The sequence below is a fragment of the Phoxinus phoxinus genome, assembly GCF_949152265.1.
Source record: "Phoxinus phoxinus genome assembly, chromosome: 11".
In the NCBI taxonomy this organism is placed as follows: domain Eukaryota; kingdom Metazoa; phylum Chordata; class Actinopteri; order Cypriniformes; family Leuciscidae; genus Phoxinus; species Phoxinus phoxinus.
The window spans coordinates 33852021-33872388 of record NC_136886.1 but is presented as its reverse complement, the minus strand read 5'-3'; the positions used below and the strand labels follow the sequence as shown (position 1 = coordinate 33872388).

Below are 20368 nucleotides of genomic sequence, written 5' to 3'. Positions count from 1 at the left end.
TGACTTTCTAAAGAATTTACAAAAGTGTCAAGCAGCTTATAGGCAGTAAATGGAAATAATCCAGGTTATTAATGCAGGAACCGTTGCTAGTTCGAGGCCCGTCCCTATATAAACATACACCTTTAGTTTCTCAAATGACTCACAAAGACCCTTAAACAAGGTTATTGATGCTCCAGAGGTTTATATTGGCCTTGCTAAACACATTGGCACATTTAAAAGCAGTCCTATAGTGAACAGCAGCACTGCTCCTCTTTACACGTGACTAAAATCACACCGAAAGTGTGATGCTTTTGAAAGGAAACATCGGTCTTGATCCCACGGATGCTTCTTTCCAGCTTTACGGCTTAAAATGATTAAGTGCACAATGATTTATTCAGCGAAACCAAGTTTCTATAGACATGACCTATCTTATGTTTGAGAATCTGTACTTTTCTCAAGAACTGCTGAAACCAAATGTTTATTAACTTTTTATTATTATTTAATTAACAAATCAAGAGAAAAAAAAATATATTTTAACCTTCAAAGTATTTCAGCCTTGAGGACTTAAAGCAACAATATGTAAGATTTTTTGTTATAAAATAAACAAAAATCACTGTGTGATATATTTCCTGCATTTGTGTACTTACAATATCCCAAAAGTTCCCAAAGATTTTTAATTTCAGAGAAATTCCGAATTTTAAATAATTGCCGTTCCGGAAAACCTGTTCACAATTACGTCATTGGCAGGCGACAAGTGAACAGGTTTTCCGGGACAGCAATTATTCCGCGTTATCCCTGGCTTCCGCTCAAGTACTCCCATAGTAACCATGGCGACAGACATGGACAACTGCGTAGTGCGTAACGTCTAGCTGCACACTGTTGTCGTTTCTTTCAAACATTATAGACCATGGCAAGCAGACTTTGGGACAAAAGGAGAACTAAAATGAGGATCAATATCAGCATGGCGTTTTCGAGACGCCGAGAGCTAGCGTCCGCGACTAACGTCCACTCGACAGAGACGCCACTCTTGCATGTACTTTATTAGACAGGTGAGCAAATGTACATAAAATAATCAATGTTATATAGCTCAACATGATGAAATGTTAGAATATGATCTGTATGTTATTCTAATGTTGATCTAGCTTACTGCTAGTCTCATATAGCAAGCAAAGGCGCTGTCCCAAATGGCACACTTCATATGCAGTTTCGGTCTTGTGGACATACAATGGCTGCCGCATGCGCGTGTCCGTTAAGTCCGTGAGACCGTAGGGTGTCCCATTTGTCATTTTAGCTCTCAGAAGGGTGCTCGCGAGCGCCCCCTTTGCGGTCGATTTGCGCCCTCGATGCGCACTTTTGCCGAGTGTTTTACCGTGAGTGCTTAGGGTGCCATTTGGGACAGGGCCAAACTAACACATAGAATAACATTATAACTTTAACACACTCAAATGCAGTTTAGTGTGATAGTGTAGAGAGAGTGGAACAGCGCTGCGTTACCTCACAAGTTTAATTAGTCAAATAAACTGACATTTGGGAGTAGAATTAAATGTCCTTATTCCTTAATATCCGCGGGACTCGCGTGTGGCGCTGATATCTGTCTCTAATTAGCACTCGCGCCTGCTTCATACCACAGTCATGACAAAAACATCAATGTATTCACTCATCCATAAACATTATTAGATCCATCAACTTGACAACAAGTTCCATAATTCCGCAGGAAATTTTGCGTCATCAAACTACGCCTTTGTTATTGTAAGAGGTTAGCGACCCCTAGCAGCAAAATAAATTACATATTGTATCTTTAAGGCTTTGCTTTTATTATTGACTTTTATTGTCTTATTGACTTTACAAGCAATCAATTTCTTTGTTTATTTAAAACAGGCAATTAAAATAAAATAAATGTGTTTACAGTGCAATTTAAAATACATTTGTGATTATAAATAAATGTTACAAAACTTAGCTTATTGCTGACTTTCAATAGGGTACAATTTTGGCTCAATAATTTTCCATAATTTCTTAATATTTTCTATGTACCTTTACCTTTTTTAAATATATATATATATATATATATATATACAAAACTAAATTTCACAACCCAGTGTACCCGAAGCAGGATAATATGTGGATAATACAAATGAAATTGGACAGATGGTGTTTTCTGCCATGCAGAAGGTGTGGCCTGGTGACACCCCAATCACTCCTCTCTACTCTGCCCATTTTCCAAAGAACTCAGATGATGACACTCTTATTTGGTAAAAGGATTAGGAAATACTCTATATGACGAAAGAACCCCTGCACATATTAAACATTTAAGAGGATTTCACATGAATTAAAGACTGTGAACTTCTCAGCTTGAGAAAACATTCTTTGACCTTATAGATTTATGCAAGAATTCATTATAAATATGTCAGTTTATAATTATAATGTGGTCTGAACGCAGGGTTATTATAGTTAACAAACAAAAACCATAAATAAATAAAAAAGCACTTTGAGGCCCCAGAAAAAGCACTATATAGGCTAAATGTAACAAATTATTATTATTATTAAGAGTGTACATTATGCAGAATGTGATAAACAGCAAAATTATATTTTATTATATTTTATAACATACACAAGCATAAGAATCTAATAAGCATAGGTGACAGTGAGAAAATAAACACTATTATTAGCCCAAAATATTTTGTATTGCTTTAAATAATTAAAAATAAATATATACAGTCATGGCCAAAATTGTTGGCACCCCTGGTAAATATGATCAAAACTGGCTGTAAAAAATAAATCTGCATTGTTTATCCTTTTGATCTTTCATTCAAAAAATTGCCAAAATTCTAACCTTTCATTGAAGCAAGAGAATTGAAAGTGGGGCTAAATCACATTATGAAATAAATGTTTTTCTCCAAAACACGTTGGCCACAATTATTGGCACCCTTTTATTAAATACTTTTTGCAACCTCCTTTTGCCAAGATAACAGCTCTGAGTTTTCTCCTATAATGCCGGATGAGTTTGGAGAACACCTGACCAGAGATCAGAGACCATTCCTCCATACAGAATCTCTCCAGATCCTGCAGATTCCCAGATCCATGTTGGTGCTTCTTCTCTTCAGTTCAGCCCACTCATTTTCTATAGGGTTCAGGCCAGGGACTGGGATGGCCATTGCAGATCTTGGTTTTGTGCTCAGTGACCCATTTTTGTTTTGATTTTGATATTTGTTTTTGGATCACTGTCCTGTTGGAAGATCCAAACATGGCCCGTTATAAGATTTCTAGCCCCGGCTGTTAGGTTTCGATTTTTTATCTGTTGGTATTTGATCCAATCCATGATGCCATGTATCTGAACAAGATGTCCAGGACCTCAGGCAGAAAATTAGGCCCACAGCAGTAAAGATACAGCAGAGTATTTCACTTTACACATGGGGTACTTTTTTATCCCTGTGTGCACCAAACCCATCTTACGTGTTTGCTGCCAAAAAAGCAATTTTTTTGGTTCCTCTGTCCATAGAACGTTTGAAAAGTACCTGACACTACTGGCACTTCAAACGGGACGGGTTCTATGGTCAGATGAAACAAAAAAATTGCTTTTTTGGCAGCAAACACTTAAGATGGGTTTGGTGCACACAGGGATAAAAAAGTACCCCATGTGTAAAGTGAAATACTCTGCTGTATCTTTACTGCTGTGGGCCTAATTTTCTGCCTGAGGTCCTGGACATCTTGTTCAGATACATGGCATCATGGATTGGATCAAATACCAACAGATAAAAAATCGAAACCTAACAGCCGGGGCAAGAAATCTTATAACGGGCCATGTTTGGATCTTCCAACAGGACAGTGATCCAAAAACAAATATCAAAATCAAAACAAAAATGGGTCACTGAGCACAAAACCAAGATCTGCAATGGCCATCCCAGTCCCTGGCCTGAACCCTATAGAAAATGAGTGGGCTGAACTGAAGAGAAGAAGCACCAACATGGATCTGGGAATCTGCAGGATCTGGAGAGATTCTGTATGGAGGAATGGTCTCTGATCTCTGGTCAGGTGTTCTCCAAACTCATCCGGCATTATAGGAGAAAACTCAGAGCTGTTATCTTGGCAAAAGGAGGTTGCAAAAAGTATTTAATAAAAGGGTGCCAATAATTGTGGCCAACGTGTTTTGGAGAAAAACATTTATTTCATAATGTGATTTAGCCCCACTTTCAATTCTCTTGCTTCAATGAAAGGTTAGAATTTTGGCAATTTTTTGAATGAAAGATCAAAAGGATAAACAATGCAGATTTATTTTTTACAGCCAGTTTTGATCATATTTACCAGGGGTGCCAACAATTTTGGCCATAACTGTATAATGACGTGGACAATCCCTTTTGATAAATAGAGCAGCTTTAGCCTCTACGGCTAATTTCCAGCTGTAGTCCCCGGCCCGATGTTTATAAGGCATACATCAAATAAAATACATTACAATTATATTTACAGCAGTGCCAAGCAAAAGGGAGTAAGACATACAAACATGTGGCACACAATTGAGGCAAGCACAAACAAGCAAGCACAAATTGCAAAGACATAAAAGCAGTTCATGCATTAAAACAGTACAAATCGGCACAAAAAATAATCACACAGAGACCACATTGAAGCACATACAGGACATAACATTGAGGCAAGCAGTAGAAATCAAATAGCAGCAGCATGACCATGTCACATCGAATACACATCGCAACTATCAGATTAATGTGTGCAGTTATAATTGTCGGACAGCCAGTTTTTAAGGTGTATAGTAAAGGAAGAATACGTATGTATGTCTTTGATCGTGATGGGCAATGAATTCCAGTTGTGTATTGCTGTAACAGAAAATGATAATTGACCAAATGTGCTTTTTCTAAATGGGATAATAAGGTCCCCTCGTGTGGTGCTTCTAGTATTTTGACTGCTATTATTACGTTGAATTATGAGTGAATTCAAAGAAGCAGGAGCAGTATTATGCAAAAGTTTGTAGATCAGACAGATGTTTTTGTATTTGATTACATCTTCCCAGCTTAACAGTTTATGGTTATTAAGAATAAAACAATGAGGTGAACTGTTAGGCTTCTGGTCCAAAACTTTTGTTTTATAAAGAGTTGCTAATGACTTTAGTGATGTGCTGTTGGTTTGTCCTCAGACAATATGTTAGATGTGACATAATCATGGCGTCCATAAATAATTTGGCAGCATTAAAAGTAAGTACATTTCTAATATATCTAAAATTAGCTAAACTAAACTTGACCCTATTGCACACTTTCATCTTTAATTCATCTTTAATAGATGAAAACAACGTAAAAACATTCAAATCAAAGGCGAGTTTGCGGCTTTCCTGATTGGTTGTGGCTGCGTGTGGCTCCGCCCAGTCTCGGCTGTGTCTGGTGTACCACCACTGGATCTCCAGTGAGGAGGAGGATGAGGAAGATCCTCTGAAGGAGCACGACATCTCCACATCATCTCCAGCCCGAGACACCACGTCACGAGGAACCTCGGTGAAAAGAGCTGAAGAGAAACACATTCAAACTAGTATTAGTCATCCTGCTCTCTATAGATATAATCATACTGGTTCTGCCAATCTCTACACACAGATACTTTCAGTCGTGTGTGTGTGTGTGTGTGTGTGTGTGTTTGGAGGTCTGACAGTCCAATGCTCAAGAAAAATTATTGCAAACAGGACTGGAGATAATTAAGCAGATACATTTGAGCACAAACAATAGCCTATAATTAATTAATTAGTATAAAACTCACACACTCACACACACGGTCTGACGGCCTAAAGGGACTCAAAAAGGTCAAAGGATAATCATACTTTGTCTGAAAAGGCAATGAAAGATGTAAACTGCAGTGAATTGTATGTAAAGGTACGTTTTTGGAAGAAATAATTAAGGAATAACGATCACAGACAATTATATTATTAAAGGATAATTCCGGTATTTAACACCTTGAGTCTATATTGTAGTTTGTTTTGGATGAACAAGAGTGGTGGACAACATTTTTTTGACAATGGTCCCTCTCTCGAGTTTTTGACTATAAAAGAATTGTCCATGGACCCATTTAACATTGGAGTCAATGGGCATGTCCGAAAATGTCATTAAAACAACCTTTAACATTAGTTTTCAAAACTGTGCAACTCACCGAGTGATTAGTGATGTTAGTTGATGTTCCAGAAACAAAAAGTGTTGCGAAATACAGTTTCTGTCGTGTTTTATTCGTCATTTTGTAAAATCCCATTGAATTCTGTTGAAGGACTGAGTGCTCGTTAATATAAATGGAAACGGAAGTGGTCGGGAGTGTGCTAACGCTTCAGATTCAAATATTGAGCGGAAGTTACACGGTTGTGAAGTGTCTGAAAAAATAGTTCCACTATAGCAAAATAAACGGATTGGAATCATATAATGCGACGATATATTGTTTATAATCATCAACGAACACCACTAACCACTCGGTGAGTTTAACAGTTTTGTAAACGAACATTATTGGCTGTTTTAATGACATTTTCGGACATGCCCATTTACAAAATGACGAATAAAACACGACAGAAACTGTATTTCGCAACACTTTTTGTTTCTGGAACATCAACTAACACCACTAATCACTCGGTGAGTTGCACAGTTTTGAAAACTAATGTTAAAGGTTGTTTTAATTACATTTTTGGACATGCCCATTGACTCCAATGTTAAATGGGTCCATGGCCAATTATTTTATAGTCAAAAATTCGAGAGAGGAACCATTGTCAAAAAATTTTTGTCCACCACTCTTGTTCATCCAAAACAAACTACAATATAGACTCAAGGTGTTAAATACCGGAATTATCCTTTAAATATCAGCCTCATGCAAACCCCAAGATGTTGTGCACAGCATTTATTTCAAGACATTTTTCCCATATGAATTATTTGTGAGTAAAACTACTTTCATGCATCACGGTTTAGGCATAATTGCTTATGCTAGTGGACGTTCTTCACTATATTTGTCTGGCATAAAAAAAAAAACGTTGAAGATCTTTGATATCCTGGTAATTTAGCAGCGATCTGAAACTATTGCACTCAACAAACATCAAGATATCACACTGTGGCAATGCCAGCATTTTCAGTCCGTGCAACATTAATAACACACACACACACACGGTCAACATCTTTGTAATTACTCCCCGATTTCTGCTCTTTGTCTCTGTAATGAGCATGTACAGTGTGATCATCTGTTGTCTTTGTTTGGAGAGAGAAAGACAGTTTCTCTAGTCATTAATATGCAGTCTCTGTCCGGTTGGTATAAAGGTTATTAGACGGTGCAGCGTTACTGTCCGAGAGATAATCTGGCCGGTGTTAACACTCATATTTAACAGATCTGGATTGAAAATGCTGAATCATGACCCAGAGCACTCACAGGATCACCAGTGGCAGAAGTTACCGTCTTCATCTTCACACTGCTTCTTTGATTGATCTTCTTTGGTTGGCATTTATGAATTTCCAATGCAAATTAATTTTTTCTTTTCTTTTTCTTCTCTGCTCCGCTATAGCTTCAGTCGTTCCCTAATCTAGATTTATAACAAACCTGGCAAAGTATACAACAAATATTTTTGGCTCTGTGACAAATTGCTTATATGTTCCTCTAAGATAAAAGCGTCATATGCATAAACGTAAATTCACATTTTCTTTATTTGTGAAATACATAAACGACCTAAAACACAACCGGAGAACTTCGGAAGCTCTTTTGCATTCAGCAAAAACATTTTCAATTTATAACAGCTGTATTTGATTGGTTTTATCCCTTATAAACTATTTATTTTTACATAATAAAAGTTGTATTTTTTTGTACTGTACATTATGTATAATATTTTGTATTTTTTACTCTTGCCTTAAGAATCTAACTTTAACAAACTATATTCAAATAAAATTATTATAAGTATTATTATTATTATTATTGTCGTGAAGGAGTAGAGGCAGTCGGATCCATTCGCAGAGCTTTATTTCAACAGGTAACAAAACACTGACATGAAACAAGGAAACACGAGGAAAACATGCAACGTGGCAAAACAAGACTTCACAAAGTGTAATAGTGAGAGTGAGGTATAAATGTGTGTGGAGCTGTGAGTGAAACTAGATGCAGGTGAGAGGGTGATCAGTGGCAACAGATGTGAGAAATTAGTCCAGAGTGTGTGCGTGAACAGTCCAAGGGAATGAAGTGCAGGGGTGAAGCGCCCTCTCGAGGCACTCGAGGGCAATCCAGCCAAACATGGTCACATAACCCCCCCTTTAAGGAGCGGCTACCAGACGCTCCAAAATAAGATCCAGGCGGGGGGCAGAGTGAAGACTATCCTGGGGGAGGGACGGAGGGCCAGGCCCGTGCAGGGGAACGGGACCAGGACACAGGCAAGGCGGGCCTGGGCCATGGAGCGTGGGTGACCAGGGCGGAGCAGGACGTGACGGCGGCCAGGGCGGAGCAGGACGTGACGGCGGCCAGGGCGGAGCAGGACGTGACGGCGGCCAGGGCGGAGCAGGACGTGACGCCGGCCAGGGCGGAGCAGGATGTGACGGCGGCCAGGGCGGAGCAGGACGTGACAGCGGCCATGTAGGCGCCGCCTCCATGACCTTCACAGGGTACCTCCTGCCCCCCCCCCCAAAAATACTTGGGGAAATCAAGAGCAAAAGGCTCCCGAAGCTTGAGAGGCGGGGCCGGCAGGGCGAGGCGCAGAGGCGGGGCCGGCAGGGCGAGGCGCAGAGGCGGGGCCGGCAGGGCGAGGCGCAGAGGCGGGGCCGGCGAGGCGAGGCGCCTGGGAACGCCCTCCGGAGCCTGGCGAGCCCAACGAGTCCTCCTTCTCCTTCTGCGACGGCGCTTCACTGGGCTTGACTCACTGGAAGCACTTGACTCACTGGAAGCACTTGACTCACTGGAAGCACTTGACTCACTGGAAGCACTTGACTCACTGGAAGCACTTGACTCACTGGAAGCACTTGACTCACTGGAAGCACTTGACTCACTGGAAGCACTTGACTCACTGGAAGCACTTGACTCACTGGAAGCACTTGACTCACTGGAAGCACTTGACTCACTGGAAGCACTTGACTCACTGGAAGCACTTGACTCACTGGAAGCACTTGACTCACTGGAAGCACTTGACTCACTGGAAGCACTTGACTCACTGGAAGCACTTGACTCATTTGACTCGGCTGGCACGCGCTCAAACTCCGGTTTGGCTGACGAAACCTCCGCTATCTCTGGATTAACAACCTCAACAGGACCCGTGTGGAGTCCGGGCTCGAGGGGTCCAACACGCTGAATGGGTTTGGCAGAACCGGTCCACTTGAAAGCCCCTCTGACGGTTATCAAGGGAGGATCGAACAGTTTAGCGAGATGAGGCTTTAGTGGCGTGCGGAATGAATGAGAGAAATCCGCCGCATACGAACCTCCCCGGCGCAGGGACGAGAGCAGTTCCTCGGGATCCTCCTCTCCTGCGGGGAGTTTAAAAGCCTCTCTGAATAGAGCGAAAAACACAGCATAAGAAGGGAGCGACATACGACCTGGTCCCCAGAGCTCGCCTGCCCACTCCAGAGCCTTTCCAGTGAGCAGAGAGCAGATGAAGGAAACACGATCGTAATCCGAGGTGAAAACCTGGGGCTGACGATGCATATACAAGATGCACTGCCGAAGAAATCCCTCACATGCCACAGGTGAGCCATCAAACTTCACAGGGAAGGGTAATTTTGGTTTGCTTGAAGCCGTACTCACGCTTGATGTGACAGGCGCATGTGTAGCTGGGGCTTGCGCTTCATTAGCGGCCGCGCTCTGTTGAGTGAGGGTATGAACAGACCTCACTAGTTCCTCCGTGAGATTCGTCAACTTGACGAGCTGTTGTTGGTGTGTGACCAACACAGATGCCCGGGAACGAACCTCGGAAGCAAGACTCTGGAAGTCTGCTGGATCCTGTGTTGGTGAAGTCTTCTGTCGTGAAGGAGTAGAGGCAGTCGGATCCATTCGCAGAGCTTTATTTCAACAGGTAACAAAACACTGACATGAAACAAGGAAACACGAGGAAAACATGCAACGTGGCAAAACAAGACTTCACAAAGTGTAATAGTGAGAGTGAGGTATAAATGTGTGTGGAGCTGTGAGTGAAACTAGATGCAGGTGAGAGGGTGATCAGTGGCAACAGATGTGAGAAATTAGTCCAGAGTGTGTGCGTGAACAGTCCAAGGGAATGAAGTGCAGGGGTGAAGCGCCCTCTCGAGGCACTCGAGGGCAATCCAGCCAAACATGGTCACAATTATAGTAAAAAATACAAGGTAGGCCTAACTTTTTCCTGGATTAATAAAAAATAGTATGTGTTCAAATATAGCACGATATTTTAAAAATGTTTAAGTTGAGCAAGAGGAAAAACAACATGCTTGCAAATGTGAAATTGCTTTTATATAACCATTCAATAAACAAGAAGTTCATAATAACATCTTAAACACAATGTTGCAGTTACAGAAATTTGTTTTTGCTCCACCAAAAATATTCCTGTTGAGTAAATGATTCAATGACTCATTCATAATAGTCACTTGTTTCCTCCTGAATGAATCACTGTTTTTGAACAAATCAGTTGAATGAATGATTCGATTGACTCACTCATAAAGACTGTCATTTGTCGCCATAACCTGCAGAAAAAGTCAATGTAAAATGCAGAATGATAACTGCTGTTTTACAGCACTCTTGAAATGCTGCTCGACCAAGACTACTGATGTCATGCGACAACATCGTAGTGTACTAATGTCATTCTGTTTTAAACGCACAGTATAGCTTCACATAGTAATATAAAGTGTACAGGTGAAACTCGAAAAATTTGAATATGGTCCAAAAGTTCATTTATTTCAGTAATTCAACTTAAAAGTTGAAAGTAATATATTATATAGACTCATTACATGCAAAGTGAGATATTTCAAGCCTTTATTTGTTATAATTTTGATGATTATGGCTTACAGCTTATGAAAACCTTTTCACAATATTCTAATTTTGAATTTGGGGTTTCATAAGCTGTAAGCCATAATCATCAAAATTATAACAAATAAAGGCTTGAAATATCTCACTTTGCATGTAATGAGTCTATATAATATATTACTTTCACCTTTTAAGTTGAATTACTGAAATAAATGAACTTTTGCACAATTTTTCGACTTTCAACTGTACACTAGAAAGAAATCCATTGTCCAGTGTCGGGATAATTGTCTGTTTTAAGCCGCTTCACTGTCGCTTTCTTTTGAGGATTGTAGAATGTTTTCTTTTCATTCTTTGCTTTTAGTTTTTCTTTCAATTGTTAAGAGGTTTCCAGCAGAGAAGCTTAACCATGATGCTTTGCATGCTATATTAGCTGGATTGGTGATGCTAATGCTTTAAAAATCATCCAGTATACATTTTCCATGAATATTGCCTCGGATCTGCTCGGAATGCTCCTTGTTCTTCATGGTGACGTTTTTCAATGGAAATGCACTAACGTAATATAATGTGTTTAATTGCATGCTTGTGCAATCAAATCAAGTTAATTACGCATTCAATAATTGTATTATTTTTTATTAATTCAGTGAAATTAATAATCTTTTCACTCTAATATTACAGGCTACATTGTTCTGCGTTAAATACATAATTGCTCTCTAACCCAAAGGCTGAATGCTTTTTATTTGTGCGTGCTTTATTTCTTACCGTTTTTGATCAATTAAGAAATAAGGTACAAGAGGTCTTGCAATATTGAGTGAGCAGTCACAGTTAAAGACTGCAGAAGAGTGCCTGTATTCACAGTAGCTGTTAGAATAATGTGTATTTTAGGATGACAGGAACACTGTATTGACCAATCAGCATTACCGTGGAGTAAAACTATTACAGTTTTTCTCAGTTGCTTTGGTGCATTTCTCACATCACTATTTACATTTGCACAACAGTTCATGCAGTTCTCAAAACAATTAGTGCAAACTGCAAAACCTAGTTGATAACCTGCAAAAGCGTGTCACTTGCTCAAAATGTTTAGCTCATTCCTCAAAAGCAAGTATTCATGTCAATGAAAGTGTCAGTGTCATCAAGATGAAAAGTCTTGACACCATTGCTTATGAACAAGATAGTCAAATGGCTTTGTCATGTTTTCATTATGACAGTTTACTCTGTAAATGTTTTCCAATGCAAAAAAGTCAGATATTGGTGACACTACCTGAAAATGCTCAAGACGGCACTATATACTATTTGCACAGCCATTTGAAAAATACAGTAAAGTTACACATTACTGTATTTAGTGAGGTAACTACAAGACACTGAATGTTTCACATTTTTACTGCATATGCTCTTTGCAATTCTAATTTGTTCACAGCATTGTGCAAAAGAAAAAATACACCCTTATTTACAACAAACATAAACTCCCTTTGGGTAGAGCTGTGCACAACTGGAAACAATACTGCAGTACATATTGGAACTGAACATACAACATACATAGTACTGTAATCATTCATGCACATCCAGACGTTCCTCTCTGTCTGGCCACATAATTTCATCTGCATCACAGCGAACATCATCTCTTGCAATGCAATCCAAAACAACAACATGCTTGCTCAGATGGTCTCCAGTTAGACCCCTCTCAGTCTCAGGGATTATGTCCCTGTAAAGAGTGTCTAACAAAGTCAGCAGATGTTGTGTGTTGTATGGAGCAAGACTGGGGAAATGCCATTTATACACACCTGTTCTCCCGACGAAATGTTTGAATAATTGAATTTACAGTGGTTCTCCCAACATTTGGCTGCACCCTTCGACCAGCCTCAGCCGTTGTGAGGCCGTGATTGACAACATGATCCACAATTGTAGCCCTGATTTCATCAGGGATCCGCCTATGTACTTGGCCTCTTCTTCCCCTTCCCCTTCCCCTTCCCCTTCCCCTTCCCCTTCCCCATTCCCCTTCCTGCACCCTCACCCGCACCCTCACCCTCACCCTCACCCTCACCCCTCTTCCACACGGCTGGCCTTCCATTTCTGTGTCACAGTATTGTAGAAATGGTACTATGTCCTGGTTCATATATGCTTGTACGTAAAGTGGGGGTTTATGGGATTCAGCTCTGACAGTGATTGTAGAGAAGTGGCTTATCATTGGTTGCAACTACAGTAATGCTTCACACACCCCTTCGCATCAGTGAAAGTTGAGATTCACCTAAGATAAATTGTTCAATTTAGGAGACATTTTCAGAAAAAAAAAGATTAAATGTTTTTTGTAAAATTTGCTTGACAGATTTTGACAACTAGTTCAACATTTTTGTATGTAATGACTCAAGCAATGAAAGGAGGACTATTAGTTTTATATGGAATGACTATTCAGCATTCACAAGTATAGTTAATTTTGACTGACATGACATAAGCAAATGATAATGTTATAAACAGCAGAGAGTTGTATGAAAGCAATTGATGCATGTCCAAAAGCATTTGCAATTTGTTCGAAGGAATGAGAAACGGCTACTATGATGTGCACAAATGACTAAATGTTGTGGAGGTTGAACTAACTGTTGTGCAAATGTAAATAGTGATGTGAGAAATGCACCAAAGCGACTGAGAAAAACTGTAATATGGGCTGTGTCTGAAACCTAGCAGCCTTGCTGACCAGTCTGTCAATGACTTAATAGGCAGCGATTGCATGAAGGCACCTACTAAGCTTCAAAACCGGGCGACTAAGGCATATTTAAACTTTGGATTCTGACGTGCATTGTTGCCGTCCTATCTATGGTGATGTTTTTCAGATTTCAGATACAGCCAGCTTAAAAAAAAAACTAATTTTAGCCGTCAGGGCTTTTACTGCACTGATGAAGAAGAAGTAGTTTTGTTTTATAGCGCCTTTCCATAGCACAAGGTCGCTTTATATTGTTGTACATTACAATATATTCACACACCCGCACACACATCACAGTCACATAAGGATACATATAGTCACTTACATTATCCAAAATACATGTTAAATAGATGTGTTTTTATCTGAGTCTTGAATGTAACCACAGATTAACCCTCTGGGGTCTAAGATGTTTTTGGGCGGCGCCGGCGCGTTTGCCGACCCCAAAGGGTTAAAGGGGAGTGAATTGCATAATTTAGGAGCATTAACGCTAAATGTCCACCTACAGTTACTGTAGACAACCAGAAACGAGGGATAGACAATAAACCAAGTTCAGCTGAATGAATGGCATGCAATAAATGACATGCAATGTTACAATAGATCTCTCTACCTCCAGAGAAGTAAGCATTACCTACTACGGCAACTCCCAAAAGGTGTACCACTGAATGGCAGAAGTGAGTGTAGGAAGGCAAAGAAAAAGAAATAATAAACGACAAATAAGAAAGTTGCAGACGCCAGCATGATATCTGTTCCCTCGCCTCAACAAAGGGTTCATTGGTTTAATCTCAGCTGGAGGAAGACCATGGAGGTCACAGATGAAGACAGACAGCATAGGGCACAAAACCCCCTGTGGTCATTATTAAACCAGCTCACGCTGACCTGAGAAATGGAGACGCATCACGGCTGACCATGATATGGCAAATTCTGTGCAGCAAATGCTCCCATGTTTCAATTTACCGGCTTTAAAATGGAAATGATATTAGTTTTTATTGAATATTCCAATTAAGAACATTTGTTGATGTTTGTCTGAGTGCTGCACTAACTTCTGCAATGATAAACTGACAATTTATTCAGATATATATCAGCTGTGTCTTCATTTTTTTCTTTCACTAATTAAAATAGTCGAATTGTTAGTCAACTTATGTTTTTCAATATAACTCATTAAAGCTTTACATAAGGCTAACACAATGGAAAATCTATTAACTGTAACTAACAAAAGCCCGTTTCAAAATGACATAATCATACAGAAAATATTTTTTGAAGGAAGTAAGTAAGATCAAGATTTGATGAATTCTGTGATGTTTTGCTACGGTTACTTCCTTACAGCAGAACACGAGAGTGAATTTTCACAGAACTTATCAGATCGTTCACTTGTGCACTTCACTGAAACACAAGAGCGCACAGATTTCTGGACTAACTTTAACTTTTAATTGACTCCCAGTGGAGAGGCTGGTAATCTAACCTGAGAGATTCAAGGCCATTAGCCGATCAATAATCCGCTCATTCACAGCGCTCTCGCTTATATTGATCAAAGACAGATTAACAGCTCAAAAATACACAGCGATCACAGAGCGTTAATCACACACCACAGAAGAACAAAGCAGGGCAAGCACAAAAACCTGAGAGTGACTGTAAAAGATGGCCAAACTATTCTATGCAATTCTATGCAAGGAAATGACTGCCCACTGTTCTTTTTACACCACTGAAAACTGAGAACAGCATAAAAAAAATGTCATGATTGTAATTTTTTTCTTCTTCGAATACCTGAGGTCATTATGCAAGTGATGAAATTGAATATGTCTGTTCAATACTGACTGTACTGTCAATATTCAATATATCCGAGTTGATTTGATCCAATATATCATGAATTTAAGGTCCACTGAAGTGCCTATAACACACAGCATTATTCAATGTGTTGATGTAATTTCCACTGAAACTGGAAGACAGGGCGGGACACATCAAACAGCTCCTCCTCTTTTAAAATAACCAATAGCGTTTAGTTTATATCACAGCTCGGCCCGAGCCGTTGAGCTTGAGTCGTTAAAGCCACAGTTTCCTGCTAATCTCAAACAGTTTTTCCTCCATATCGCTTAAAAATATAGTATTCTGTGCAGAATTCAGTCGGGTCTGATATGTTTTCTGGTCTGTGGCGACTCGATCACATGATCCGCTCTGTGTGTCGTGTCTCTGGACCGGAGCTGTGGCGGTTCGTGTGACACTAACGTGAAACCAGACTTCATTCTCCCAATGGAAAGCATATTTACACTGTCTGAACCATTGCCACAGTGCACTATATACCATTCACCATGTAGAAAACAGTAAATGTGTGAACAAGTGACCGATTTCAGCCGCAGCTTCAGTGTGTATTGATATATTGTAGGGGGCGGAGCTTCAGATTCTAGAGAGCATTTGATTGGACAGAAAATCTGATGAGAAGTTGAAGTGCAGAGTGATGTCATCAAAATCATTGATCCATATTGGTGGGAGTGAGAGACTGTACATTTTTAATTATCTTCTAAATGTAAATTTTGTCATTGTTTTGGAGCACAGCTTATAGATAACAGTAGCTAACATATTACCACTAAAAGCTAAAAACGTCAATTTGATTTCATGGGGACTTTAAGCATCAGTTCAATGTCAATTACACTAGCTGTCGGGGGGGAAAACTGGGAATTATGTGTTGCTAATGCCCATCATGACATCATGTCACAACATTAACGTCGGAGGAATTCCCAATGAAGGCTTGGAGAAGAAGACCATGGAAAACCCTTATATCTTACACTTTATTTTCTGTCCAGCTGGTTACATCCTCGCAGGACTGCAATTCAGTTATGTTTGGATTCATTTTGACTAAAGACTTGAATGGGTCTTAATTCTGTTTATGTCTGATTGAAATTATAGATCAAAATATAGTTGAATATTTGTCGTTTCCTCTGTTGGTGCATGTTGCCCATGGACCCTGCCATTAATAGAAGCTTTTTATTTAAATATAAACTGTTAAACATGTGGATGTAGATTTGCAATGTTGCTTTCATCCAGCTTGTTTACATTTTGTATTTTAAAAATGTTCATTAACCTGTTAGCCTTCAGCGCCATTTTTGAAAAATCCCCAGAAATTGCATTCTGAACCTAAAACAGATTCAGTTAATTGACCCTTTGTCCTAAAAGCACAAGCATGATCTCATTTGAAAGCTGACACCTGGCACTTTATTGGAAATGTAGAATGAATTATTGTCATAATGAAAAAAAAATTATGAATAGCTTCAAAGTTGTGTAAGTTATTAGAAATTTATTTTTATGAAACATCTTCATGAAAATTAAATTGAAGTTGGCCCGTCAGCACTCTAGAAATGCACTCCAGCTAAAGACACATGTCTGACCATGTTATATTTAAAATTTGAAGGTGATAAGTCTAAAACTCTGTATTTTGTTAAATGTTTTTCAAGATCATCTCAAATGACTTTATTTTGAATTGACTCTTAAATGCAAACTTGTGTTTATTGTCATCTATTAGCATCTATTCAGTCTATTGTCTCTATTTTTTGTGGTGCAAACGAGCCCCATTCAGTGTCAGTCTCTCCTGCACTCATTCACACCTCTCCAGCCTGGGTTATGGCCCTAAATATGCATTATAATGTCTTCATTATAATGGCTAACGATCTGGCTATTCACGCCGTTTCACCCCCTAATTTCTTTCATAGTTCTCACCTTTCACATTTATAACTGTATCAAATGCCTTTCTTAAATAAATAAATATTTCAGTAAGCATTCCGATTTAGAAAAAAATCATAAAAAATAACAGCTAGATGGCAGGTGCAACTAGAGAGCTAGCTAGCATGTTAGCTTAGCACACCATCAATACACGACAATTTATGAGATTAAAACCGTGTTTGTGCTCCAAACTTAATTTAAAACGCAAGTCGAGTGTTTTAAATAATCTTCTATGAGCTTATTTGGCTTCAGAAAAGAAAATCAGACAGAAAATAAATGAGTTTATGTTATTCTGCACTATTGTAAAGTCTATATAGATTAGCATTACATTATACATATAATCTATTATTATAAAAATACCTGACATGGCTCGAAGAACACAGGTAAATCAAATATCATTGCAATCATGTTTATTGTCTTCAAAACATCTTTATCTGCATGTTACAACGATCTCTGAAAGCTAGCTGTGTTTATGTAAGTGACGTCCTGGAAGGTCACATGGTAGGGCTCTTCTTCATGTGCAGTGCATCCGTATATGGATTATTCTGTGTATCTCTGGCGCCCTCAGTCTTCTGTATGGTTTGAAAACACAGTACATCAGAGTATCCAGCGCGCATATGATTACATGGACGCATTTTGATATAAATTCAATAAATATTATTCCTGTCTATAGAAATCTGATGTAAACCTATGAGAATATATCAATATTTCTCCAAATCTGCACATTTTTGAGCCAAAAGCCCTGAGGAACGTTGTTTTGTCACGCGTTCTCATGACAACACCACCGGAGTTTTTTTATGAATGGACGCGCTGATGCTCATAATTCACATTAAAGGTATCGACTCATTTTTTCATTACATAAATCCTGACACAAATTAAGACATAACTGTCACTATAAGTTTCTCAGAATACAATAGTGGTCAAATACTGAAACGTGAGACTTATATATTTTTAATGATGTATAGTTTGTCAAGGTAATAACATTAAATCTGATAGTAACTTTGAACTATTTAAAAAAAAAACGCTTCAGAGCGTCCTCGCTCTGGTGAAGGCTAACAGGTTTTAACATGCATTGTACAAAACAATTACAATTGTAAGAAAACACACAAAAATATTTAACCATTGGTTTTAACACTAAATTTATATATGTTTTTTTTTTTATGTATAACTTTAACTGTTATAGCTAGATGTATAACTTATCTATAACATTTCAAACATGTGGCAACCTGGCATTTGAGAAAAAAATCGAAACTGTCTCAGAAAACACTCATAACTGTCATGAGAGCACATATCAAACTTTAATTTACAGTAGTTGACTCATCTTAATGAATGCCAGTGGTTTTATTAATTTGATTCCCATACAAAAATGACAATAATGCGATTTAGAGATGATTTACAAAAATATATATTTTATTCAAGGCAGCTTTAAATAGCCTAGGTAGGTGTGCATAAAACAAAGCACTGCTAGAAAAAGTCAATTTAGGCTAAATGGAATTTTTAATCAATAATAATGTATGTGATATACAATTTGCCCCCGTCTATGTCATAGGCCGGTTTTAATTTGGGTTAGCTAATATCATCTATCATAAAACATATTTTCTTTCCTATTAAGAAACTTATATCAGCAGTTTATAAGAAACTTTCAAAACGATGGTTTCAAGCTTATAAATGTTAAACACTTCATAAAATCAACAACAGAAGCTCAAAACTTAGTAAGTTGCCTATCCAGACAGGATATATTTGCATTCTGAATCAGTTCACGCATGCATGATGCCCCAGAAACGCGGTCTAGGTGGGCAGCTCATTTGAGACACATCCCACGACACTCAATACCGTTTCATTAGTCCCCGTGCCTCACGCCTACCGTTTCCAGATACATGGTTGTCCACCGCCAAATTCGCGCTGATTTGGGCATAAATTCCCACCGAGTGTAAAATCCACAGCATCTCTCCAAACGAGCCCATGTCTGCTCTATGCACTCATCAGATCTCCAGTGAACCGGCAGCTGAGCGCGTGTGTCGGTCGAGTGCGCGTCGGTGCCCGGAGCGCGGAGGAACACACGCGGAGGAGCGCGTGTGTGTGATGAGGTCAGGTGAATTATCAATTAGGCGGAGGGATATAAACTGCGCGCACTATCAGGGATGAGACCGGTGCATTGAAAGTCACTTTCTGTGTATGCAAACCAAAGTAACATTTCTACAATAATTGCCCAGTATTAAGTAGACTTTTCATTTAATAGTGTTGTACAGAGGATGGTCATCATTTGCACTTGCATGTCAGACTATAGGCTATACTGGCCTTCTATTAATCTCATAATAACAAAACAACTTAATGCTGCTTTCAAGTCACGATGAAGAGCTGAACGCACATGAATACCACCGCAAACTAAGTGGGAAACTCAACTTTCTTTTGGTACCGTGTTTCTGAGGTGGCATGTCAGTGAGACAATATGGCGGATGCAATAGATGCAGGATCTAGGCTAGTAAATTTGTTGAAATTAATGTACACAGTATGATTGTACAATTAGCCTACGATGCATGGCGATTCAATGTACGGCACCATCAAAAGTTGAACAAACCTTTACAAAAACTCACCTGTTGTGCATTCTTTATTCAGCATGTAGAGTAAAAAACCCTTGCTGAAGATCTAGATTTGAACGCACTTGTTGTGATTATGACTTCCCAACTTGACTTTACATCCAGTTAGATGAATCTAATTCATATTAGATTGAAAACTACTGAACAGCGTTTTAGTCGTTTGTTAGTTGTGATCCATGTTAGAACAAGGATCATTTTGACAACGTTGTCATCTCTGTACGTGAAAAACGCAAAGGAAAAATGTACCCTAAGAAACTTTTTTTTTTAAAGATGCATAACATGTTCTTTCCTGACAGGCTATTGCTCTCGTATATATATATATATATATATATATATATATATATATATATATATATATATATATATATATATATATATATATATAATATATATATATATATATAGGCTATAAAACACCTTAAGGAATCATACAGTTTTTGAGCAGCCTTCACATTGATAGGCTACTGGTCTTTGCCTCCAT

At 38.9% G+C, this 20368-nt stretch overlaps 1 protein-coding gene across 1 annotated transcript in view; it reads right to left on the bottom strand.

The window, feature by feature from the left end:
• vstm2lb (V-set and transmembrane domain containing 2 like b) overlaps window positions 1-19300 on the bottom strand; it is an 87010-nt gene extending 67710 nt beyond the window's left edge. Inside the window, exons 1-2 of the mRNA XM_079628611.1 lie at window positions 19155-19300; window positions 5315-5481 (exon numbers count right to left, since the gene is read on the bottom strand). Coding sequence (XP_079484737.1) covers window positions 5315-5481; window positions 19155-19254 — 267 coding nt within the window. The 5' untranslated portion in view covers window positions 19255-19300. The remainder of the gene's footprint in view (window positions 1-5314; window positions 5482-19154) is intronic.
• Window positions 19301-20368: the final 1068 nt, after the last annotated feature.